General features: G+C 36.7%; 1 protein-coding gene across 3 annotated transcripts in view; it reads left to right on the forward strand.

Annotated features, from left to right (window-relative positions):
• The window catches only part of LOC115219947 (uncharacterized protein C22orf15-like), a 212,869-nt gene extending 193,395 nt beyond the window's left edge, over positions 1-19,474 (forward strand). The window contains exons 1-5 of one of the 3 annotated variants that reach the window (XM_029790249.2): positions 341-813; positions 8,300-8,386; positions 11,688-11,804; positions 14,622-14,690; positions 18,554-19,474. In XM_029790249.2, the coding sequence (XP_029646109.1) occupies positions 726-813; positions 8,300-8,386; positions 11,688-11,804; positions 14,622-14,690; positions 18,554-18,678 (486 nt within the window). In that variant the 5' untranslated portion in view covers positions 341-725 and the 3' untranslated portion in view covers positions 18,679-19,474. Of the gene's footprint in view, positions 1-340; positions 814-8,299; positions 8,387-11,687; positions 11,805-14,621; positions 14,691-18,553 lie in introns of those variants that run through there. The other 2 variants (XM_036509794.1, XM_036509795.1) reach the window with 2 other exon arrangements.
• Positions 19,475-27,500: the final 8,026 nt, after the last annotated feature.

Here is a 27,500-nt window from a genome sequence, read left to right on the forward strand (position 1 = left end):
AATATACTTTTAACGGAATGGCTAGATAATCTAGACCACAAGATATATGTAGGTGTACATGTTACCAGGTGAGCTTGGTATGAATGTTAGTGTGTGTGTGGGGACATGTGTATGCATATATGAATATATATTTATATCGATATGTATATATGCATGTGTATATATATATATATATATATATATATATAGTATATATACTATACATATATATCATATATATATACTATCACACTCATGCACACACACACAAACACATGCCCACACACACGCACACACACGCATAAATATATATGTGTACACACACAGCTTAGCTTCTGCTTAGATAGAAGTTCATTTATTCAGTGAACCAGGCACTAACATGGACATAGATTCGGCTTTGCTCTGTCACACACATGCACACACATGAATGTAGACAACTACATCAAGCAGCCAGTTGAGATCATAGTCACACACACACACACACACACACACACATCCACTCATCCATACTCATACAAGTACTTACCTACTTCCATATATATTATATACACATACCTACGCTTCTCACATTGACATTTACACAAGCAGTCATATCTAGCAGTTAGTAAGTACCTACATACATATTTCTGTATATACCTACATACAAAAACACACCTATATCAACACTCCATCTGCTCTCCACCAACAACCCAACTCACACACACGTGTGTGTGTGTGCGCGCGTGTATATAAATATATATATATATATGAATATATATATATATATATCCTTATATCCTGTTGACAAGGCTTTCAACATGTCTGAGCGAATATTTGTTACAATTAAATATGGAGGTATGTTAAATATATTTTGTCTCATGTTGTCGTCCTCTCTTGATTCTGTTCCATGTACAAAGGTATGTAGTCATTCCTTTCCTTTTGTTTTTTTTTCCTTCCGATTATTGTGGAATGTTAAAGTCTACCACGGAACCAACCAGTCTCTGTTTATACTGATTCCATTTGGTTGGGAACAAGACTGATTTGTGTTGAGTTAAGTGTCATAGGTGAATAAGTCAACTCCACTGTACACCTTAGTTTAGAGTTATATTCAGATTTTGAAATACTTTTTGGAGTTTTTACTTTTTTGATTATTGGATTCCATGAGAGCATGTGTTAGAGGGTATTGTTAAATGTTGGAAATATAAAGTTAAAGGAAAAATAAGAATCATTATTTTGTTAGTAGTCAGGTGAATAAAGTGGACAGGTAGGAGTCTGTGCATTGGTAGGAGGGGAGAAAAATATAACAGGAAATCTGTGAGTAAAAAACAATGCTTGGCTGTGTGGTTAGGAAGCTTGTTTTGCTACCACGCATCCATGTGGTTTGGGGTTCAATCTCACTGTACAGCACCTATTTGGCAAATCTCATCTATTATAACCCTGGGCTATTCAATCCTTTACGAACAAATTTGGTTGATGGAAATTGTGTTGAATACCAGTTTACACATACATACATGCATGCATGCACATATGCAGACAGACACACACATGTATATACACACACACTCATATATATGTACATACATATGTACACACACACACCTTTTGATACCAACCCGGCTGAAACCGCTTCTGGCTCTGAGTATAAATGTCTTGTTTTCATAAGTTTTGAATTAAAATCTTTTATCAAACATTAGTTACAATTTATGTTTCTAACACACACACACACACACACACATGTATATAGTTGAAATTTACAGAAAAACAAAAGACGAAGACAGGTGTATAAACAACAACCAGGTGTATTAGTTTGACACTGGGGACGTCAGAAGGTCTTTTACATTTCAAGCCTACACCTGACAATAGAAAGGAACACGAGGAAATAAACAGATACATATAGGGTGAAATCACCACCACCACCACCACTACCATAATCATCCTCATCAGTATCATCATCATCATTTTAACATGCACTGTTCCAATGGACAGAATTTATTAAGATAAATTTTTCTATAGCTCGATGCCCTTCTGGGTCCCAACCCTTGTTGATTTCCAAGCAAGGTAATATTTTACCATTACCAGATATATTTCCACAGAATATTGGAAATGAATGGTACAACTCTTATGAGTGTAATACTCATTTAAAACTAACACTCACACACACACACATACATATTTATACATACATACATACATATAAACATGCATACATACATACATATTTGTGTGTGTGCATGTGTGTGTATGTGTGAGCTCCTTTCAGTTTCCATCTACCAATTCCACTCTCAAATCTTTGATCTGCCTGGGGCTTTACAAGAAGAGAAAACCCTTTCTCAAAGTGCCATACATACTGTGGGATTGAACCGGAAATGATGTGGTTAAAAAGGAACCTTCTTAACCACACAGTAATGTTTGCACCTATTGAACTTGAAACTATGTGCTTTCATGTCCAATATCTGTGAATAATAAATGATATCTGTATATAATTAATCTTGCATTGAAAATAGGTCCCAGGAGGGCTTGTTTTGGCAGCTCGATGTGAGCAGTGATCTGATTTGTTTAATGTTTCTTGGCAGCTGCCCAAGCTGAGTATACCTCATCTCCAGAATATGCTGTGTATTAGTTGAGAAAAAAAAACTTGAGAAACATGCAAACATGGCTGTGCCGAGATACAATTCATTTACATAATGGTAAACTTTGTTTTTATTTACAACATATTTTTACAAGAAGAAAGAGGAAAAAAAAAACAAACATTAAAAGTATAAAATCAAATTATTGAGACCCCCCCCCCCACATAATTACTGCATCAAAGAAACAAAGAAAAAAAGTGGGTTTATTAAGCAGCAGGAGTGGCTGTGTGGTAAGTAGCTTGCTAACCAACCACATGGTTCCAGGTTCAGTCCCACTGCGTGGCATCTTGGGCAAGTGTCTTCTGCTATAGCCCCGGGCCGACCAATGCCTTGTGAGTGGATTTGGTAGACAGAAACTGAAAGAAGCCTGTCGTATATATGTATATATATATATATATATGTATGTGTGTGTGTATGTTTGTGTGTCTGTGTTTGTCCCCCCACCATCGCTTGACAACCGATGCTGGTGTGTTTACGTCCCCGTCACTTTGCGGTTTGGCAAAAAAGAGACCGATAGAATAAGTACTGGGCTTACAAAGAATAAGTCCCGAGGTCGATTTGTTCGACTAAAGGCGGTGCTCCAGCATGGCCGCAGTCAAATGACTGAAACAAGTAAAAAGAGTAAAGAGTAAAAAGAAAGAGCAGAAGATGGTGAGGGGGGTGGTTCATAATTGTTTGTGATTTAGGCACAAGGCTAATAAGTGGGCGTAGTATTAGTTAATTACATCGATTCCAGTTTTTCATTGGTTCTTTATTTTACCAAATCTGGGTGTGGGGTGGGGGTGAAAGTCAAAGTTGACCTCAGTGAGATTTGAACTTGCAACGTCATCAACCAAACAAGTGCTGCAAGGTATGTTTGCCACTGCTCTAAGGATGCTGCCTCTCAGCTATAATGCCACTCTGTTGGGAAGCCAGATAGGAATCACAACGTGAATTATGAATAAAGAAAGATAGAGAACCATATAGGTATGCATTTAGTCCCAGTGTAAGATTAGGCCCCACGAGGGGAATTTTGCGAGGTAAGAATTTGATCAGTTTCATTGTTATTTTCTATCTGTTATATATTTCTGTCATCGAACTGTGGCCATGCAGAGGGGGTGCCTTGGAGTATTGAACCCGTGACCATTCAGATTACTCTACCAAATGTTTTGCTTATTTATTCCCATTGTTTTGAATTAATTATGGATTATTTTGTAGCTTCAAAATTTCTTTGATGTGATTGTTTATTTTTAGAATAGCATTGTAGGTTAGGTGCGAGAGGCTGGATCTGACTGGTTTGAATATAAAACAGGCAGAATATTTAGGCCAAATATGGCCGGTTCAAATGCTGAAGGGTTAATCAAGCAAATCCACCTGAGTACATTTCTTTTTAAAGTCCAGCACTTATTTTGTTGTTTTCTTTGTTGAACTGCTAAGTTACGGTAGTGTAACCAAACCAACACCGGTTGTCAAGCAGTGTAAGAGACAAACAGAAAACCATAGACACACACACACACAATTATGCACACACATACAATTCTACAAAATCTCCATCTACCAGATTCACTCAAAAGGCAGTTTCTTAAGCTGGAGGCTTTTGTAAGAGAGATTTGCTCAACATGCTGTGCTGTGGGATGGCATCCAAAACCACTTGGTTGCAATGTCATCATCATCATCATCATTTAACGTCCGCTTTCCATGCTAGCATGGTTTGGACGATTTGACTGAGGTCTGGCGAACCCGACTCCAATCTGATCTGGCAGAGTTTCTACAGCTGGATGCCCTTCATACGCCAACCACTCCGAGAGTGTAGTGGGTGCTTTTACGTGCCACTGGCACAAGGGTCAGTTTGGTGGCACTGGCAACAGCCACGCCCAAATGGTGCTTTTTACATGCCGCCTGCGCAGGAGCCAGTCCAGTGGCACTGGTGACGACCTCGCTCGAATGTTTCACGTGCCACCAGCACAAGATCCCGATTTATTGATATTAAGACAAGGACACACACACAGAGGCAAACACATGCGCGTGCGCGCACACAAATATACAAACATATATATATATATATATATATATGATGGGATTTTCTGAGTGCCCCAAATCCACTCCCAGGACCTTAGTCAACACAAGGTTTATTAAAAGACACTGACCCAAGGTGCCATGCAATGGGACTGAACCTGAAACCATATGATTCACAAATGAACCTTTTAACCACACAGCTATGCTGGTGTTTCTTAGTAGGTATTTTCATTCTTCCCTGCCTTGAATTCAATTAACGAGGGTCCGCATCATTAACTCACCTAAACCAATTCTGCCTTTCATGAATTTTTCATTAATTTGAACCTCAGAACTCAAGGAACTGGAATTAGTTTCACAAAATATTTTATCTGATTTACCAAAGATTCTGAATTTGGCACCAAAACCAGCTTACCATTTCCTGAATTACTGTTTCTATTGAGAAACCTAGCAAAGTAACACAGTTAAAAAGACCAATATTAGGATTGTGTGTGTATATGTATCACTGTGTGTGTGTATGTCTTTCTATATGTGTCTGATAAAATGTGTGTGTGTGTATGTGTTTGTGCATGCACATTTATGTGTGTGTAAATGGTTCATGGGTATTTGGGTGTTGTTGCTACTGTTTAGCCATGAGTCAACACTGAGCAATGAGGCTTTATGGGTGGTAGGCACTGCAGCCATGACAATCTTGTCTTTCAGGTGTAGATACAGGAGCAAATTGTCAAATAAGTACTCTGTTTGAAAATTACTATTTTAAATCTCACAATGAGAGATATTCAGCAACAGTACTTTGGAGTAAAGATTATTTGCCAACATAACATGGCAGTCCTGGTTTAGGATGAATTTTGCTGTAATTTAGTCCCAGGAGACATCATTTCCAGCTGGCTATACGACACAATCTGTGTCCTTATATTCTCGAACAAGGGAATCTAGCACCCACACTCAGCTCAAAACAATATCTGTGTATCATGATTCCTATGCTGATGAAGAAAAATAACCCAGAAATAGTGATACATAGATATTGTTTTGAGCTGAGTGGGTGTGCTACATTCCCTTGTTCATAAATATAAGGACATAAATCGTGCCATATAGCCAGCTAGAGACGATGTCTCCTGGGGCTAAATTACAGCAACATTCATCCTAAACCAGGACTGCCATGTTATGTTGGTAAAAAATCTTTACTCCAAAGTTCTCTGTTTCATTACAGTTGTAAGTAAACAGTGATCTAGTGGATGTTTGTCTGCTATTTCTAGCACATGATGTGACCAGGTTGGGACACCTTCACTGGGTATTATCATAATTGCAGTCATATTATTCTTCAGAATTGGCAGATGCATTGTAAAAGAAAAAAAGGAAACGGAAAATCATGTGGCTGAGTTCTCTGACTCTGTTAAATATTGGAATTTTGATTTATAGATAGAAGATGGCATGACCAATTTAGTTTGGAAGAATTTATCATTATCTCTTCATGTTCGTGTACAAATTTATATCTGTTAACATGGTTAATGATAAATATGCATATATACATGCATATGCACACACACATATATAATATATACTCACATACATACATATAAATAATATATACTTATACATATCTACATACTTACACACATACATATATATGTTTATAATATATATATTTATAATATATACTTTATATATATGTATATAGAAAATTCTATTTTTTCTCATGTATACATGTATATGTATATATATATGTTTATATATATACACACATAAAGACACAAACAAGTATGCATATATATATATATATATATATATATATATATATATATACATATATATATATATATATATATATATACTTTATATATATTTTTGCATCTATATCTACACACACACATATTCGTATATCTACATATATATATGCATATATATTCACACACACACACACACATATATATATATATATATATATATATATATATATATATAGATATATATGCATATATATATTCATATATATAATATATATATATATATATATAGATATATATATGCATATATATTTGTATATATATTATATATATATATATTATATATATATATATATGCACATATAGATATATATGTATGCATATGTATATATATACACATACATAAATGTATGTGTATATATATGCATACAAATACATATATATATAAATATATACATACATACATATGTGCATATTTATAGATATTTATATATATACACACACACACACACATATATATATATATGTATGTATATCATCATCATCATCACCATTATGATCTGTATTTAAGAATCTGCTCTGAGCCATATACATTGGGTGTCAGCAGCATCCACGGCAGATCCATCTTCGTATTGAATTCTAGTAATGGGAAATAACTTGCTGGGTTTCCCCAACTATTCACAATTTCCAATACGAATACGAAATACCTTTCTGGACTGGAATAATAAAGGGGGGGGGGGGTAAACATTGACAGAGTCTCTGTTCAGTTTGTGATCTCAGTATGATGAAATTCCTTTGGGGCTTTTGGCATCATCTCTCATCCATCATATTCGTAACATGTTCCACTTTCATGTTGTGAAATATTTGGAGATTTTTGTTTTTCTAATTTTATGAATGACAGTAGAAGTACTCAATATATGATGCAGAGTAAAGCTATTTTGTTATATTGTAATGTAAGAAGGGAAATACATTTTTATTTACCTAATATACTATATTGAATATATGCTTATATATATATATATATATATATATATATATATAAACATTGTTCCAGGTTCAGTCCCACTGCATGGCCAAGTGTCCTCTACTACGGCCTCGGGCTGACCAAAGCCTTATGAGTGGATTTGGTAGATGGAAACTGAAAGAAGCTTGTTGTGTATATATATGTCTGTGTGTATGTGTGTGTGTATTTGTCTATGTGTGTGTGTGTGTATGTGTGTATATTTGTGTGTCTGTGTTTCTCCCCCCTGTCATCGCTTGACAACTGATGTTTGTGTGTTTATGTCCCTGTAACTTAGCGGTTCGGCATAAAAGACCAATAGAATAAATACTAGGCTTACAAAGAATAAGTCCTTTGTTCTAATTGTCTGACTAAAGGTGGTGCTCCAGCATGGCCACAGTCAAATGACTGAAAAAAGAAAAAGAATAAAAGAATAAAAAAATGTGTGTGTGTGTGATTGTGTGCACCCATTTCTGGATATAATGTGGTGATTGTAAATGTCTACCACTGTCCTACAATTGAGGTCCTTCTTTTTGAATGTGTGGGCAATATGTCTGCCCATCATCCTGCTTGGAAACAGCAACACAAAGGACATTCGACCTTAGAAAATCTGTCTCAAAACTCTGCTGGGAATCCATGCAGGCATGGAAAAATGGACGTTAAACGACGATGATGGTTTTTGAATTAGTATAAAGTGATAATGTTTGGAAGCAAATGCAGAAGAAATTTGGAAAAGTATGCCAAGGGGCTGGATGTCCTTTCATTGATCCTCGTTCTATAGAATAAAAACATGGTAGAACTGGAAAATGGACTGATTGAATATGTCATTTTGTTACAATGCTGATTTCAATGTTTTGTGAGTAGGTCACAAAAGGATTGGTTTTATCATTTTAAGCGCTAAAATTCTTTTAACAGCTTTTACGCTTTTGCGTTCCCACCATACCGAATATGTTCTTCCTATTGTTTATTTTCCTTTTATTTTCATCTCTCTTTTGTAGACAACCAACATACCATTCTCAATCCAAACTGTAGAATGCTTATATTTACAGAGTGGTTAAAAACGAAATGTAAATATGACAAAAACCGTAAGTATATCTCCATAGTGTTTGTTACAAACATGTGCCGAAAGGATCCATTATTTATTGAATTTATTCAAGCCGTCACTGAGCAGAACAAGCATCTAAAATGCTGGAGATAATAAAGGGAAAGTTGTAAGTTTGGATATCTCTAGGCGAAGTACATTAGCAGCATAAGTAGAGAGATGGTTCTAAAGAAACCATGATGTCTAGCAGAAGTGCAACCTGCAGCAATTAAGTTGGATGCCAGGGCAGAAGTAGGTGACTGAGACTTATGTTGTTGACATATGGGAGGAAGATGAAAGGCAAATATTAACCACTGTAGGAATTGAACTCAAAGCATTTAAAGCTATTACTCTACACTATATACATAACAGATTGGTGGAGTTGCAAGGGCCTCAGGCAAAATTGCTTGATGGCATTTATTGGATCGATGCATTCTGAGTTCAAATTCTACTGAGGTCAGCTTGTGGCTTTATGGCATTTATTGGATCGCTGCATTCTGAGTTCAAATTCTACTGAGGTAAGCTTTGTGGTTTATCTTTCTGGAGTTGATTAAATAAAGTACCAGGTTGAGGTTAGGAAGGGGAAAGGCATCCAGTTGTAGAAACCATGTGGAAACTGATCCACTGGAGTAAACCAATCTTATCCAGCCTGTCACATCCTGTTGAATCATTTAACCCATGGCAGCATAGAAAGTAGAGGATGTAGTATTATTATCATTATCATTATCATTATTAATATCATCATCATCATTATAATTATTATTATTATTATTATTATTATTATTATTATTATTATTATTGCACTCGATTTTACTTGCTCTGGTTGATTCTGTGAGAATGGAAAGCAACCAGTTGTCAGAGGTCTCACAGGTTGTCTACCCACAGACTATAAACCTCCTCCTCCTTTTTCTTCTTCTTCTTCTTCTTCTTCTTCTTCTTCTTCTTCTTCTTCTTCTTCTTCTTCTTCTTCTCCGCCTTCTTCTTCCTTGTCGTCATATTATTATTCTTCTTATTATATAAGGTGGTGAGCTGGTAGAATCCTTAGCATGCTGGGCGAAATGCTTAGCGGTATTTATTTCTGAGTTCAAACCCCGCTGAGGTCAACTTTGTCTTTCATCCTTTGGTGGTCGATAAATTAATTACCAGTGAAACACTGGAGTCAACGTAATCAACTTGTTCCCTCCTCCCCAAAAATTGCAGGCCTTGTGCCTTTATTAGAAAGGATTATTACCATTATCATTATTATTGCTATTATTATTATTATTATTATTATTATTATTATTATTATTATTAACTCAGGCTTTGTTGGAAGTCCTGGAGACTTATATGCATAGGGGCTTTGCTATGTGCCACCCATGGCACCAATAATTGGCACTATCTTAAGGCCCCAACAATAATTGGCACTATCCTCAACTCTTTTATTTTCCAGTCAAGTTATCTTGAATTTAAGACGATTGTACATGCCTATTTTTTCCCTCCCTTCTTAACTGTTTATGTGTGTTTTATTTAATTAGGGTACTTAACTTCCTCTCCCTCTCAAGACAACATAACTCTCTCTGTCTCTCTCCTTCTCTCTTTCTATTCCTCCCCCTCGCTCCCCTCTTTCTTCTCCTCTCTCAAGATAGCATAACACCCTTAACAAGTAATCTCTAACGCTGAAACAAGATCAGATTTTCTGTTGTAAAAATAGTATAATCCATTTAATTCCCCCAACATATGACTGGTGCATCTTTACTTATTCGGATTAACCCAAAGTTAATCCCTGGGTGGTTTTAGCTCAGACTGTAAAGAGGATATAACTAAATAAATATCATACAACATTCTTCTTTTTCTGCCAGTAACCAATATTTTACTTGAATATCCATTACAGAATATCTTTGGAAATTCCATTATGCGGCTATGTTAATACCATCTTTACAATGGCGTAGTGGCTTATTTGCAACCACTTGCCTGTGAAGGACGTATATTCTTGCACTGGACATTGTAGAGTACTTCTACATTAAAATATATCAAAAATATCTTTATGGTCAGCATCTCGGCATCAGGTTGGCCTGAATGATATATTCAAATGTCAAAGCTACCGTCTTTTATTCTCTAAGTTCAATATTTCATTGTTTTGTGGCTCAATTACATCATTCCATCTTCATTATATATACACATATATACACACGCACACATATGCATACATAAATATATACATATGTATATATATATATATATATATATATATATATTATATATATATATATAAAATTATATATGTATGTATATATATATATATAAATGTATATATGTATGAATGTATGTACATACATATGTATATGTGTTTATGTATGTATATATATATATATATAGGTGTATATATGGAAATCCAATCTGTTGTGTATTATAATACAATCTTGCTGGAATCTAAACAATTGTAGTGATAAATCTATAAATATGATATTTAGTCATTAATCAAGTTTGTCTAAATGTCAGGAATAGGTATCAGGTGTTCTGGAAATGTTACCTGTGTGATGTGGGACTAATGTCTTATATAGAGAGAAAGAAAGGAGAAAACAAAGGAAGGGAAAGTGAGAGGGAGAAAGAGAGGGAGAGAGAGAGTATGTATGTATGTATGTATGTATGTATGTATGTATGTATGTATGCAGGTATGTATGTATGTATGTATGTATGCATGCATGCATGTATGTGCGTGTATATATATATATATAATCAATTCAAAAAAGCACAAAAATAAACGACTGCGTGGATATATCACAAGCAATGTATTAATAATAATAATAATAATAGTAATAATAATAATAATAATAATAATAATAATATATATATATATATATATCTGTGTGTGTGTGTGTGTATGTATTTATATATATATGTGTATATTTGTATCCATGTATATATAGACACTCATGCGCTCATTCTATATATATATATATATATATATACACATACATACATATATGAAAAAATATGTATGCACACACACACACACATACATATATACACCATATATACTTGCACAGGCAGGCACATGTATATATGTATATCTATAATATATGGCCTAAAATTATCTTCACATCTCTGTACAGTTAACTTCTATAAATTGACGAGATCTTCTGTTCACAATCCGGTGCCGACCACTTTTTCCCCAGTTCCTCTCTGTAAACTGCAGCATTTCATCATCTCATTTTGTCTAATTTTCATATCAAACGCACTTCACACATCAACATTTTAGTCATTCTTTTCTTTTTTTGCTGTCATCCTGACACTCATCGAAGGATGTTTTATTCTCTCTTTTCCAGTTGAAATCGATCTGATGGATTTTTCTGGAAACATATTAAACTTGTCTTCTTCTCAGCGACCGTATGCAAATGAAGTTATTAACGTGGGCGACGCCTACGTCCTTCTATCTGTGGAACGTAAGATAAATCTTTATGCATAGCTTCTATCTTGATTGGCTTTCGTTGGCAGACAGTGCATGTGTCTTTAGTTTATATTCCACAGCTAGTTATTTCTCTCAGCTATGATTACTGCAACCGTAATAGCCTGACCAGCTGACCACATAATCAGGAGTTCAGCCATTCTTACTGCGGACTAGCAACTGTGTTGAACACTCATTCAAAGTGTCTTAATTCACTTGTGCATTTCGATTTCAGACACAAGGCCAGCAATTTCGAGGGCGAGGTAAGTCGATAACTCGACCCCAGTACGCAGCTGGTTCTTATTTTATCGCAGCTGGCCCCAATTTTATTGCAGCTGGTCCCTATTTTATCGCAGCTGGTCCTTATTTTATCGCAGCTGGTCCCTATTTTATCGCAGCTGGTCCATATTTTATTGCAGCTGGTCCCTATTTTATCGCAGCTGGTCCATATTTTATCGCAGCTGGTCCCTATTTTATCGCAGCTGGTCCATATTTTATTGCAGCTGGTCCCTATTTTATTGCAGCTGGTCCCTATTTTATCACAGCTGGTCCTTATTTTATCGCAGCTGGTCCCTATTTTATCGCAGCTGGTCCCAATTTTTATCGCAGCTGGTCCCAATTTTTATCGCAGCTGGTCCCTATTTTTATCGCAGCTGGTCCCTATTTTATCGCAGCTGGTCCCTATTTTATCACAGCTGGTCCTTATTTTATCGCAGCTGGTCCCTATTTTATCACAGCTGGTCCTTATTTTATCGCAGCTGGTCCCTATTTTATCGCAGCTGGTCTCAATTTTATCGCAGCTAGTCCTTATTTTATCGCAGCTGTTCCCTATTTTATCGCAGCTGGTCCCTATTTTATCACAGCTGGTCCCTATTTTTATCGCAGCTAGTCCTTATTTTATCGCAGCTGGTCCCTATTTTATCACAGCTGGTCCTTATTTTATCGCAGCTGGTCCCTATTTTATCGCAGCTGGTCCCTATTTTATCACAGCTGGTCCTTATTTTATCGCAGCTGGTCTCAATTTTATCGCAGCTAGTCCTTATTTTATCGCAGCTGGTCCCTATTTTATCGCAGCTGGCCCCAATTTTATCGCAGCTGGTCCTTATTTTATCGCCTCCGAAAAAAGGATGAAAGGCAAAGTCGACCTGAGTGGAATTTAAACTCTGCAGAACCTAAAGAAGGGCCAAATGCGGTTACTTCCCCGGTGTTCTGACGATTCGGTCACCTCACCGCCGCCTTCATTTGCTTATAATGACAGTGGCTTACCTGAGTCAGTACAGAGTTTGATAGAAGACATTGCCGTATTGGTTGTCTCTTTGTCCTTGTTCAGTTCCTAAGGAGATCAACTTCGCCTTTTATCTTTCTGGGTCGTTCAAACAAAAAAAAAAGTACCAGTCTACTGTGATCGAATGAAAGTGTTGTTGGAGCAGCTGGCAGGAGCACTGGCAGTATCTGTTTTTGCTGTGTGTATTCCGAGATTAGAATCTTGACTCATTGCCATAAAAGTAACACACCTATGGAGAATTGCGACTGACAGTTCATAGCAACAGGAAAACCATATTGGAAACATAGATTCCTTGGTTCACTCGGAAGATTAACTTCCACCTCCCCACCGCCATCTACATATGGAACTGGTTGATGTCTGATTTCATAATTCTTCACAAATTCTTCGCATTGCAACCACCAAGCTTTGTGTTCTGCTCCACTGCGTGACATCTTGTTCAATTCACTTCTACTATAACCCCAGGTCGAGCAATGCTTGTAGTTGAATTAGTGAATGGAAACTGTGTTGAAGCCTGTAATATATATATATATATGTATATATATATATATATATGTGTGTATATATATATATATATATATATATATATATATATATATATATATATACATATGTGTGTGTGTGTGTGTGTATGTATGTTTTTGTGTTGTCCACTATATCGTGACAACTGGTGCTGGTTTGTTTAAGAGCCCGTAACATAGCAGTTCGGCAACAGAGATCGATAAAATAAGTACCAGACTTTAAAAATAAGTCCGGGGTGGGGGCGATGTGTTGGAATAAGTCTCTCAAGGCAGTGCCCCAGCATGGCCGTAGTCCAATGACTGAAACAAGTCAAAAATTAAAGATAAAAGATTCATATAGGAATTGATGGAGAGGCTGAAATAAAAATTTCCAAAGAACAAATCAGGAACGGAGCCTTTCTGTAGCACCGTCCTGCAAACTGCCCAGGATAACACGGTCTTTTAGTCAGTCCTAAAGCATTCATTGTCTTATTGTCCCAAGACAAGAGAGAGAGAGAGAGAGAGAGAGAGAGAGAAGAGAGAGAGAGAGAGAGAGAGAGAGAGAGAGAGAGAGAGATCATCAGCGGAGTACTTTTGTTTATTTTTGTGATCGATCGTGTCTGACCTTGGGTTAAACAAAACAATACACAGAGACAGAACTTTAACACTAACATCATGCTCAAATTTCTGAGAAATATTGCAATCATCCTAGCATGAATAAAATGTATGTAAAAAGTTAAATAAGACAGTTATTCTTAAAACAAAAAATATTATTTTACTTTTAATTATAATAGTTATTTTTTTGTTTTGTTCTAAGGAAGAATATAAAATAATTTGTAGTCCAATTAACAAATGTCTAGAAGACGTCAGTCATGCATAAACAACTTTAATGTAGACTAACTTGAATGATCAGAATTTGGATCAGTCATTTTCCATATCAATTACTTTTGTTATTTATTGTTATTTATTGTCTCCAGAAATATTAAACAGTTGTATAGACGTCGCAACGAATGGTATAATTTATCTATTTCAGGTGATAATGGGAATATCAAATATATTTCATTATTGGAAAATCTAGAGAAAATCCACCCGGAACTTTACAGTAGGTATTTCCTTCCCACTTGTGGAATCATTTTGTCATTTATTCATTTTTTTTTTGGAAACTGTATATCTTTTACTTGTTTCAATTATCGGTCCATCACGGTATATATTTGCTGGTCGGATGGGGTTGAGGTCAGAGTGATGGCGCGAAAAGGTAGAGATGTTCGGGTGGAGATAGAGGCGAGGGTTAATTTTAACATCCTGCGCAGTGCTGTACATGCATGTGTGTATAGGAATCAATATATATATATATATTATATATATATATAATATATATATATATATATATATATATATTATATATATATATATATATATCACGGTTGATTGTGGTAAGTCTTATATTAATTCTTCAGATTTCCCTGGGGGAAAACGGTGGGTGCACCAGTGCTGATATTCATGGTGCAGGTGAGCAGTTTGTTAGGACAAATCTGCTCCCTGAAGAACAGGACCAAATTCCTCGCTCCTAAAGTTAAGGTCGGCGCCCGTGTGGAGAGGGTTTTGCTTGATTCTTTACTCGGTCAAGTATAGTGGGTTGTTGAATGAACGGGTGAGAGTGTGAGTGAGCGGATGTGTGAGTAAGTGAGTGAGTGAGCGAGCGAATGAGTGGGCGAGTGAGTGAGCGAGCGAATGAGTGGGCGAGTGAGTGAGTGATCGGGTGGATGAGTAAGCAGGTGGATGAGTGAGTGCTACTAAGGAAAATGAACTCACACACTCACCACCCACTCATCCATCCGCTCATTCACTCACTCACTTACTCATCCACCCGCTCACTCACTCAATCATCCTCTCGATCACTCACTCACTCACTCACTCACTCACACATCCGTTCAATCACACTCTCACCTGTTCATTCAACAACACACTCCTTCAACCACCTACCTTCTCAATTACTCACCCACTCTCTCTCTCTCTTATCCACCCGCTCACCCACCCAACGGCTCGCTCATCCTCTCTTCACTCAATCACTCACTCAAACGACATCATTTAAAGCATTCAATCCCAATGTATATGAGGAACACAGATCGATAAATCGAGTATCACAATCAATACTGGGATAAGTACGATTGTACCAAAAAGAGCTTGGTGGCGATGCTCTAGCATGGCCGTAGCCCAAAGACAGAAATCCTGTGAAATATTTAAGACAAATAAACAAATATAGGTGCAGGCGTGGCTGTGTGGTAAGAAGCTGCTTACCAACCACATGGTTCCTGGTTCAGTCCTACTTGGTGCCTTCTTAGGCAAGAGTCTTCTACTACACCCTTGGACCGAACAAAGCCTTGTCAGTAGATTTGGTAGATGGAAACTGAAAGAAGACCGTTGTGTATGTGGTTGTCCTCACTAATGCTTGACAACTGGCGTTGGTGTGTTTACGTTCCCGTCATTTAGCGGTTCGGCATAAGGCACTGTTAGAATAAGTACCATGCTTAGAAATATTTTTAAAAAAAGTAGTGGAAGTGATTCATTCAACCAAAAATTCTTTACGGCGGTGCCCCAGCATGGGCGCAGTCTAATGAGTGAAAACAAGTAAAAGATTAAAAAATATATATATTTGCCTGACTGAAGCAGTGTTTTATCTCTTTGTTAGAATTGGAAGCAAATGGAAAAGCTCTGCTCTTCAAATCGCGTTTAGTTGCATTAATACAATAAGCGAAGCAGTTTGAAAAAAATAATGGAATCAGAGCTGAACAACTGAATCCATTTAAAAATAAGTTATTTCCATCACCGTTCTACAGCTGCTTCATTAATAGTATTTTACTTAGAATAAGGCCACAAATACATAACGAGGATTGAATGCTGTGTTGTTCCTTTCTCTGGGGAATTAGTTTCCTACGCGGAATGAATTTGATTTGATTAAAAACCAAAAAGTGGGTTGCCAAACTACAATGGATATCTTCGCTCTCTCATGTTCGTTGGTGAAATATTGACTGAACTTAGCAAAAGTTAGATGTAATTCTTCTCTTCAAAGATAAGAAGAGAGAAAAGAGAAAAGATGAAAGCCGTTGCCGAAAATGGTGATTGCTTGCAAAAGATGTTCAGCTTTAATTTAGATTTTCTCAGTTGATAAACAAGAGCCGCAGTGTCGGCCACGCGGTTGCGAGATCGTATTCTGCTATATTATTCCTTTATCTTTTATTTGCTATAATTACTGAACCGCGGCCAAGCTGGGGCACTGCCTTCACGTGTTTTAGTCGAACAAATCGACCCCAGTATCTAGGTTTTAAAACTCTGGTACTAAGTACTAATTCTAACGGTCTCTTTTACTGAATCGCTAAGTTAGGTGGACGATAACGAAGCAACACCAGTTATCCAGTAGGTGGGAACACACACACATACACACACACACACACACACACACACACACACACACACACACACACACAAATATATACTGGACTTCTAGATAGTTTTCTTCTACAAAATTCAGTCATAAGATATTGGTTGGCCCGGGATTATAGTAGAAGACCCAAATTACTAAGCAATGGGACCAATCCCGAAACCACGCGACCCAAAAACGTTATTCTTGATCGCAGAGTTCCCCCAGTCCTTTGTGGAATTGTAGACGAACACCACAGCATAAAATTAGCTGGTGTTTCTTGGTCAGCTATCAGGGCTAAGTTCATCTTCATTTGTGGAGCTGCCGAATTTCGTTACGCGGGAAGCCTCTGTGTGGTCGTCCAATATGCTACAAATAAGAGTCAAATGTCATTTAAAGCACAGGCGGGTGGAGGTGGGGTCTAAGTCAGATTACACCGACTCCCAGTTGTCGACTGGTATTTAGTTAATCGACCCCGAAAGGATGAAAGTCCATGTCTACCGCGGCAAAGTCTCCAAAATATCAAAATCTTATTTTGCCTGGGGCTCAGTTCGATAACAGGACTCAGTAAAATTTGTGGTGGTCGGAAAGTGTCCGTACTTTCCCTCGTTGGCAATATGCTTTGAACCATCATAAGATGCTTTTTGAGCCATCTTGAGAAACCTGTCGTACCATCAAGTCATAGGTACCCTGGCGAAACTCCCTCTCCAGTGTTCACGTCTCGGTTTCATAGAGTAAATGTTTCCTCTTCATTGTCGACGAGACAGATTTACCATGTAATAACAGGAATTTATCTCCTTCTCAAACACGTCTTGTCTATAACGTTATAAATACACAGACCCAATTAGTTTGATAACAATAGCCTTCAGATTGTATCTCATTTCTATAAAATCATGACAAATCCTGTTTGTAATCGTTAAATCCATTAGAAACAGCGGCTCGACCTCCCTCAAACAACATTCTAGACTCTTAAGAAGCGAACAATAAGGCGACATTTGATAACACAGTGTTTACTTCTAAGAATAAACGATGTTTGTTCGATCAACGTCAACCTGGATTAGATAATAGTTGTTACGTTGCACGATTCTAGAAACCTTTATACTCTCAACTGCCGTTTGATTTTGATAACAGCACTCTAGAGCAAGAATCGTAAACTTACCGCTGCCAAAATTCATGACACCATTATTTCCATTCTGCAAGACAGACACTTTTTACACATGAGAGCATTTCTGTGCTCTACGCATCATGCTGGCATTAACCATCCAGCTGATATGCTATTCAATCATTTTCATTTAATATTACGATTCTAGTCTTTACAAATGAGAACCAGAGAATAGAAAAATGACCTTTAGCCTCGTGTTTGTCTATATTAACTTTGCTATCGAATTTATATCTTCAGTATTTCACCTTTGAGTCCTATCAGCCAAAGTTCAAAGCATGCGCCATGCTATTACAAATGGCAACAAAGAAACTTGACTCTAATGGCTATTTCTATTTTTTTACTTTCCTCGTGATCAATAATTCGATGAAAAGATGTTGTTTTTCAGACAAGCTGGAAAGATTGTCCGGAAGTTCGAAATCACCGGCGAGAAGTGTGAGCGGGAAATCAAGAAAGTCTGGCAAGAATAACAAATTGAAATCAACTCCGTCACCAAACGTAAACCAGCGTTAGCAGAAGGGATGTTTTGAAGATGAAGGTCTGTGACCGACGGAAGTGGGGTGTCAGTTTATCGAAAACACTTGATCGAAAACAGTTATTTAAAAAAAAAAATCAGTTGATTGATGGAACAGTAGCTCGAATCAACCAATTAAACGAATTTAGTAAATATTCGAAATACGGAAAACAGGGTGAAGTAAAAAGGAAACAGCCCCCCATGTTCCATTAATTTCTTCTTCTTCTTCTTCTTCTTCTTCTTCTTCTTCTTCTTCTTCTTCTTCTTCTTCTTCTTCTTCTTTTTTCTTCTTCTTCTTCTTCTTCTTCTTCTTTCTTCTTCTTCTTCTTCTTCTTCACGGGGCGACAGATGGAACAATCATAAGCACGCCGGGCAAAACGGAGTCGATAAAACAATTACCAGTTATGTACTGGGATCGATGTAATCAACGTACCCCTCCCCTCAAATTTTTGTTCCTGTGCCTCTATAATTGAAAGGACCATTAAACGTGTGTGCATTTGATGTTCCTATTCGTTGCCCAAGAATTTGCTGTCGATTATGTTGATGTCCCTTTATAACCCCGATCATAGATGGTTCCAAGTTCTACGGAAATTGAATCAATATCGAAAATATCGATATCGACTTAATAAAATTCAATAAAATTCAATAAAAATAACTTTATTGAATCAAGTTATGGGCACCCGAAAACATACGTGTGTGATCTTTAAGGTATTGGCTTACTTCGACTGTAAACATAAACATGTATATAAAAACGACATCACTTTACATAATTTAATAAAAAGTTATTTTTAAGAATTGTGGCATTATAACCTTTTTGGAAAAATATGTTCTTTTTTAGCGTTTTCTATAATTGGATTAATTGTTGATTGGAGGAAAGGTTACTTCGATCACTTGTATTTTTCGCCAACGTTTTTCGATATATAGAATTTCGATCAACTGTTTTGTTTTAACTGTGGGAAGCACTCCGTCGGTTACGACGACGAGGGTTCCGGTTGATCCGATCAACGGAACAGCCTGCTCGTGAAACTAACGTGTAAGTGGCTGAGTACTCCACAGACACGTGTACCCTTAACGTAGTTCTCGGGGATATTCAGCGTGACACAGAGAGTGACAAGGCCGGCCCTTTGAAATACAGGTACAACAGAAACAGGAAGTAAGAGTGAGAGAAAGTTGTGGTGAAAGAGTACAGCAGGGATCACCACCATCCCCTGTCTGAGCCTCGTGGAGCTTTAGGTGTTTTCGCTCAATAAACACTCACAACGCCCGGTCTGGGAATCGAAACCGTGATCCTACGACCGCGAGTCCACTGCCCTAACCACTGGGCCATTGCGCCTCCACTGTTTTAACTGTATGCCTACCACAACTGGACATCAAAATAATTTCGTTCACGTTTCAAATTACTTCCCAGCCATTCGGAAGTAAAATGATGAGACAAATAACAGCTTGTACATACAACATTTTATTATTTCATATTCCATCATAAAATTTCTATTCTCGAACCATGATGGTTAACTGGTGTTGAAGGCAAGCCTCAAATAAACTGACCAATGTTTTATCATTTAACTAGCAGTATCGCCCGGCGTTGCTCGAGTTTGTAAGGGAAATAACTATATAAGCATTTTTAGAGAGTTATAGCCCCAAAATAGCAAAAAATGCATTAAAAATGGGAAAAAAAATGACGGCAATTTAAAAAAAAAATCGTTGACTCATCGTAGACATTTTTAGAGAGTTACTTCCCTTATATAATAGCGAAAAAATGCATTAAAATGGAAAAAAATGATGGTAAAAGTTTTTTTAAATCGTAGACTCATCGTAGACGTGCGCTAATACCCAGAAGGGCTCGATATGAATCACGACTATAAGATACCCGGTTTTGGTTAAGCTGCACCGCAAAATGTGGGAGTAGTTAGGAATCTAAATCGTAGGAGACAGACACACAACCTCACTTTGATATATAAAGATGTACAGGAATCAAACGATAAATTGTATTGTTAAACATGCTTAACCAAGCTGTGAAGTTTTATATCCCAAGCTAAAGACCAAACATATTTAGAGATCAACAGCGTAATCGTGATATTAATATTAATCCGCTTTACACTCGCTCTCAGGTCAAACCGGATTAAGCCAGAGCCGGTTTTGTTTATGTGGACAATATACTATTATTTCCTGGAATGTCTTTCCGTTCTCATCATCCGATCACCGGATTCTAATTGTTTACTTTACTCTAATTAATTATCTGAGCCATGCATACACTATATGAAGCAATAATTACACACACACACACGCGCACATAGGCACACACACAGGCACACACACACAGAGGCACACACACATACACATGCAGGTACATACACACACACACGCATTTATATGTATAATATATATGTATTATTATATGTATAATATTATATATATGTAATTATTTATATGTATAATATATATATATATATATATATTTGTATGTATATTTTATATACTAAATGTGAAATGTATATATTATCTATCCTTCTGTGTCTCTCTTTTTCTATCTCTCTCTTTCTCTGTCTTTCTTTCGTTCTTTCTTTCTTTCTTTCTTTCTTTCTTTCTTTCTTTCTTTCTTTCTTTCTTTCTTTCTTTCTGTCTGTCAATCTCTCTCTCTCTCTCTCTCTCTCTCTCTCTCTCTCTCTATATATATATATATATATATATATATATATATATATCAACGAGCGCTGGCACAAAACTTCTGAACCACTCCCAGTCATGAGAAAAAAAGAAAAAAAGAAAATAGAAAAGATTATTAGTTTCCTGAACTTTTCTCTTTTTCTTATTCAGACGTTACATTTTTTTTTGCTAGATTCGTTATTTTCTACTTGAGAAACAAATCTTAAACAAATTACAGATTTATCGTATGCATTCTTTACACCCATTCACCACCGTGTTCCGTCCATACATACACGTTTATACATGCATACCCAAACATACAGACTTATATATACGGTGTGTGCTTTCTGTCTCTCTGGCTTGTTTTCTTGGGTTCATTAACGAGCCTTGACAAGTTCTCAAATATTTCGATGAATTCATCTGAACAGAGTGCCCAGGGAATTTATGCCAAGCCCATCTAATCCGATAAACATGGCAGCAAATCGCTCATAAATTGTATGTAGCACCAACCAAATATATTGAGTGCTACATTTCTTATTTGTCCATTCACTTTCATGCATATATACGAGTATTTATGTATATATGCTCTCAAACGTCTGGAGAGATGGGCGCGCTTTCACGTCCACGAAACTTTTAGTAACACGAAGAACTAAGTCAACCTGATCTTCAGTATACACAATTCCAGCTTTGTGTTGTGATGGCTGGTGTTTCCGTTCGCTTCTTCACTCACTCATATCATTGATACATATATATGTGTGTGTTAGCGTATAAATCAATATATTAGAAATCAATAATCGATAATTAATTGTGAAACAGGAAATAAATAAAATGATTCATAAACTTCATGTGACAAAAACCAAAAACAAATCAAAATGAAAACATCAATGGCAAATAAACAGGAAATGCAGAAATAATATTTTCAAAAGATCCGCTACCTAAACCCACACCCAACAGCTAATTTGAATTGATATGTGTAAAATTATTTTCATCAATCAATAATTATATTTCTGAAGGAAGAAAAATAATTTAAATGAGTCAAAGCAATCACAAATAAACAATGTGTTCAAAAAGTCTCTCCGCAGTAAGTATTTAGAGGTTTCGGGTGATTCTTGTACACCAATCCTTTACTTGCTCCTCAGGAAAAAAAAAGTCTGGTGGTGTTAAATTTGGTGATATTGGTGGCCAAAGTCCCTTCGAAATAATCCGTTCACCGAAAAATTCTTGAAGTAGCACCGTTGTGATGCGGAGGATGGAAAAAATCCACTGCGGTGAGACTTTCTGAACACCCTGTACTCACTTTTGTAGTAGTTCTAAACAAATACAATTATTGTAATATAATCGGGGCAATGTTTACATTCGTTTACTCTTTTACATGTTCCAATCGTTGTACTGCGTCCATGCTGGAGTACTGCTAACACAACGCCAGAAGTCGGATCAATTACGCATGACAGCTCGTCCGACCTTGTGACCATTCCAGTATTACACCGTCTTAGACGTTACTTTTTCATGGATTCTGGAAATCTGAAGGGCAAAGTTGACCCCAGCACATGTTGAACCCAGAATTCACTGCCGGAATAAAGTTACAAGTTATATATTCCGTGGTTCTAACGAGTTTGACAATTCACCTCTTATTATAAGGTGTTCCCTTTATGACCATCTCATCTTTTTATATATAACAGTATATGACCCCCTGTATCCGTGTGTTTCCCAACTACGTGGTTCCATGTTCAGTTCCACTGCGTAGAAACTTGGGAAAGTGTCTTCTGTTATAGCCTCGGACCGACCAAAACATTTGATTGGATTTAGTAGACGGAAACTGAAAGAAGCCCGTCGTATATATTCACACACATGCACCTGTGTGTGTGTGTTTGTATGTTTGTGTGTGTGTATATGCGTGTGCTTATGTCTGTTTTTATCGGCCACCAACCTCTTATCAACTGGTTTTGGCGTGTTTACGTCCCCGCGACTTAGCAATTCGACTAAAGAGACGAATAGAATAAGTACCATGCTTAAAAAAAAATTAATGTTGTGGCGATCCTTTCCTAATCCTAATCCTAATCCTTTCGACTCAAAATGCTTCAAGGCGGTGCCCCAGCATGACCGCACTCTAATGAGTGGAGCAAGTAAAAGATAAAAGTTGCATGAACTGTAGGTATTAGGCTGCTTTTTCTAACAGAATCGAGCGACCACGTAAAGGCTCCCTGATGTTGTAGTATTCGGTGGCTTATGACATGAACAATTCATAAGAACCAATATGTCCATGCGTTCCAAGGCAGCTTGTTATGCAATTAATGTCCACCTTTGCTTGTCAGGGAAATGTAATTCATTTAGCACAGCAAAACAGCCTGTTTTTCACCCCATCTAACACTGGGAAGGTCACCATCCTATCTCCGAAGAAAACAAGGTTAATGTGCAATCGTAGCAATAAGCTGCGTGATTTGTTAATTTGCACTTTTGAGATTATAGAGTTTCTCGAAGAAAATAATGGAAGCTGTGATTTAGTATCAAGTGATAAACAGATACGTTGCATCTGCATAATGCTCTGACAAAATGACATAAATTGAAACAGCTTCTGGTAGCATCAGTGTACAAGAACAAAGATATAATGAATATAATATAATACTTCCTTCACAGCCCTGGTCACAGTTGTGACACTGCATTAATTTGCCCCTTTCAATTAGAGTTAAGTTAGATAAATACAAGTGGTTGAACTGCAGCAACCTTCATTCTTAAAGTAATTAATTAGAATTCTCAAGGAATGATCAACTATGTTTAGCAGCTTTTTAGAGCCATGCTTACCACTAGAAGGTGTTAATTGCAATAGCTTGAAGGATAGTTTATAATTTACAGATGTTCAAACCGGGGATAATTAAGTGAATAAACTATGCTAATTCCTCGCAGACTAACACATTATCACTTCACGCAGTCCTGATTCTTTGCTGGAACGGCAAATATTTTTCTTGCTTCATCTCGAACATTCTACAGTTGCCACGAGACACAAACTTTTATTACTGGTTTCTTGCACTAATTATACAAAATGTTATGACAACTTCTTATTGTTAAATTGCCTGGAAATATGTGTTAGATATTGATTGGATGAGCACCCTTCTCATTATACTTGCAGCAACGAAACCATATTATTAAAATGAAAAAGCAATTTTCTCTGACGGTTTAGTCGTGAGGACTTTGTGAAAATTGTCTCATGTTAATTGTGAATATAAAGAAAAACATTTATCATAAATGTTTGAAAGTCTTTCAACCTGAAGCAAGTATTTGTTTTATGCTTCCCTCACTCTCTCCCTCTCTGCCTTGATTTCTCTCACCCCCCCCTCTCTCTCTCTCTCTCTTCCATTTTTTTATTCTTTGAATATGAAGGAATTTGTAATTGTTGGTGCTTGTAATCGTCATTATTCGTTCGCCAACATTTTTACTAAAACCAAGAAACTACTCACAGATGACGTATCGATTGTTTTGTTTTATTTGCATAATTCTAAAGTCATGTTTTCTATAATCTATTCAGTTAACAATTACAACAGAAATGAATTTTAAAATATTACTTAAAATATTCCAGACGTTTCTGTCCATTTTCCATCGATAAGATCCGCGTTATAGACACACACAACGCTAGACGCACGAACGGTTCAAGCAAAATTAAGGATATCTTTTCCAATGTCAACAAGTGGAGTTGAAAAACCGTTTCTAACACGATTCTTACAATTCGGAATGGTGTATAAACCCTCTTATTGCTTCGATTAATGAAAGCTCAGGAAGACAGCCGTAAAAGCAAGCATCCCTCTGTGACCGTCTGTATGCAGAGTCAAAGCTGAAGACTTCCAGTAGCATCTTCTACCTTTATCCGTCGCATCTTTCCCTGTCGCCATTCGAATTACGAAGAAAGTGTGACGGTGTTGGTACTGAAGAAACAACCGGCACAATTGAATTGTATTAGGATGGGCTTCGTTTGTGCAGATCTAGTCTCACACTTTTGTCCTTCAAACTTGTGTTGGTCTGGTGCAACAAGTGCCACGAACCTGGTTGCTATCAAAATCCGGGATTTGTAAGGACTTAGCGTTTCTTATACGAGCAGCTAAAGAGCTGAAGGGACTCACCTACCCAGGATCTTTTGGTGGGTCTGTGAGTAACCTCTTTCCAGAGATAGTTCCGTGACATACGTACTAACTCATAGCTGAGACCCTAGATGGCACTACTACTCCGAGTCAGTGCAGACTGGAGCATATAATAGTTAAGAAGTGGTTCCACACTCCTTTAAACCTCGGAACCACAGAACCAAGGCCCCGATGCCGGATGCTAGCAATGAAGAAAATCACAAAAGACCGAAAAATTATATTTCCGTCCATGACTTAAGACAAAAATGTTGGTTAGATTACGAACCCTACCGTTAGATTTCTGTTCCTTCGATTTATGCTAGATGTGAGTAGCTTTAAGACTGATATGTTTACTGGCTTCGATCATTAGGTAGCAGCCATGGAGAGGCATTGGCTTCATGGATTTACGGATCAAATTAATCTTAATACTTAATTTTCAAGTTTAGCGCTCTTTTTTTCTTTTATTAGTACACCGATAAGTTATGGCAACGCAAACAGACCAACGCCAGTAGATAAATCGTTTTGAAGGAAACACAAATACGTACACACACAGAGACAGAGGCATATATATATATATATATATATATATATATATATATATATATATATACATACAATATGTATATGTATATGTATATATATATATATATACAATATGTATATGTCCATGCGGACAGACTTCCGTACAGTTTCTAACTACGAAATGTACTGACAGGCATTCCAATCCCGGAACCGTAAATGGTAAAAGAGAGTTGGCCAAGGCACAGCCATGCAGTAAGGGTGGATTCGAACCTACGTGATTTCGAAGTGAACATCTTAACCCCACAGCTAGTCTTACGCCTATACATAAAACGTTTTCATGAACTTTTATATAATTCAAACGATGTCTGTGGACCTATCCACTATTTTCCCATAATCACGGTTAATGGTAAAGACCCTTCTATAAACTCTATGACACAAATTGATCCTTGGTGCCAATGTCTTCATGTTCCATTCTTTTATGTTTCTCCTTGTCTTAGTACTAAACTTAAACCACAAAAATATTCTTTGGGTGAGTACAGATGAATGGATTGGGCTATTATATTGGCGTATGATCGGTAGATCAATAATTAAAATAAAAAAAAAATATTGAATTAATAAAAGGGAAAAAGACGATGGCATCATTCAGTCGGAACCATTTATAAATCGAGGAATAAAGGTTGCGTTAGAATATTTATGGATGAGCATAATTTTGAATTGGAGAAAATGATGAACTACCGTATTTTATTGTGCACAAGCTCATACTGATTTTGTGTTTTCCTGGGGCTCTGAGTTGATTGATGTCTGCGAAGACCTTTATTGTCTCTCTCTCTCTTTCTCTCTCTCTCTTTCTCTCTCTCTCTTTCTCTCTCTCTCTCTCTCTCTCTCTTTCTCTCTCTCTGACAGGATTGCCTACGAAAATCAAAACAGTATCACAAAAACAACAGCTAAAAAGAAAACGATGTATATGTACATGTAATACGTACATCCACAAAAACACATATATATATATACACACATACACACACACGTATATATATATATTATATATATATGTATATACATATACACACACACACACACATATATATATATATTATATATATACGTATATACATATACATACATACACACACACACACATACACACATATATATATATATATATATACACGCATATATCTATACAGAAATACAAAAAAGAAAGATTATTTTCCAACATTCATAACGAACGTAGAAAGCGAAATCCTTTCTGATTACTTTTCGCATCTCGTCTGCAGAAGCCATTTCTCTGCCACAATCAACAACAGCAGATATTGTCTCCATTATGCAATAAAATAAGTTTAAAACCGGGATAATTTCTATTATTTCGATTTCTATTCAACTTTTATGCATTTAGTGCCTAAAGGCTCCACAGTTGTTCTTTTCCTAATGTTGTAATGCATAAAACCCGCCATCTTGAAGATTTAGGATCTGGGAATTATACACATATCTACATAATACATACATACATACATACACAGATACATACATACATGCATATATACACACAC

This window comes from Octopus sinensis, linkage group LG15 (genome assembly GCF_006345805.1).
Source record: "Octopus sinensis linkage group LG15, ASM634580v1, whole genome shotgun sequence".
NCBI classification, from domain to species: Eukaryota; Metazoa; Mollusca; class Cephalopoda; order Octopoda; family Octopodidae; genus Octopus; species Octopus sinensis.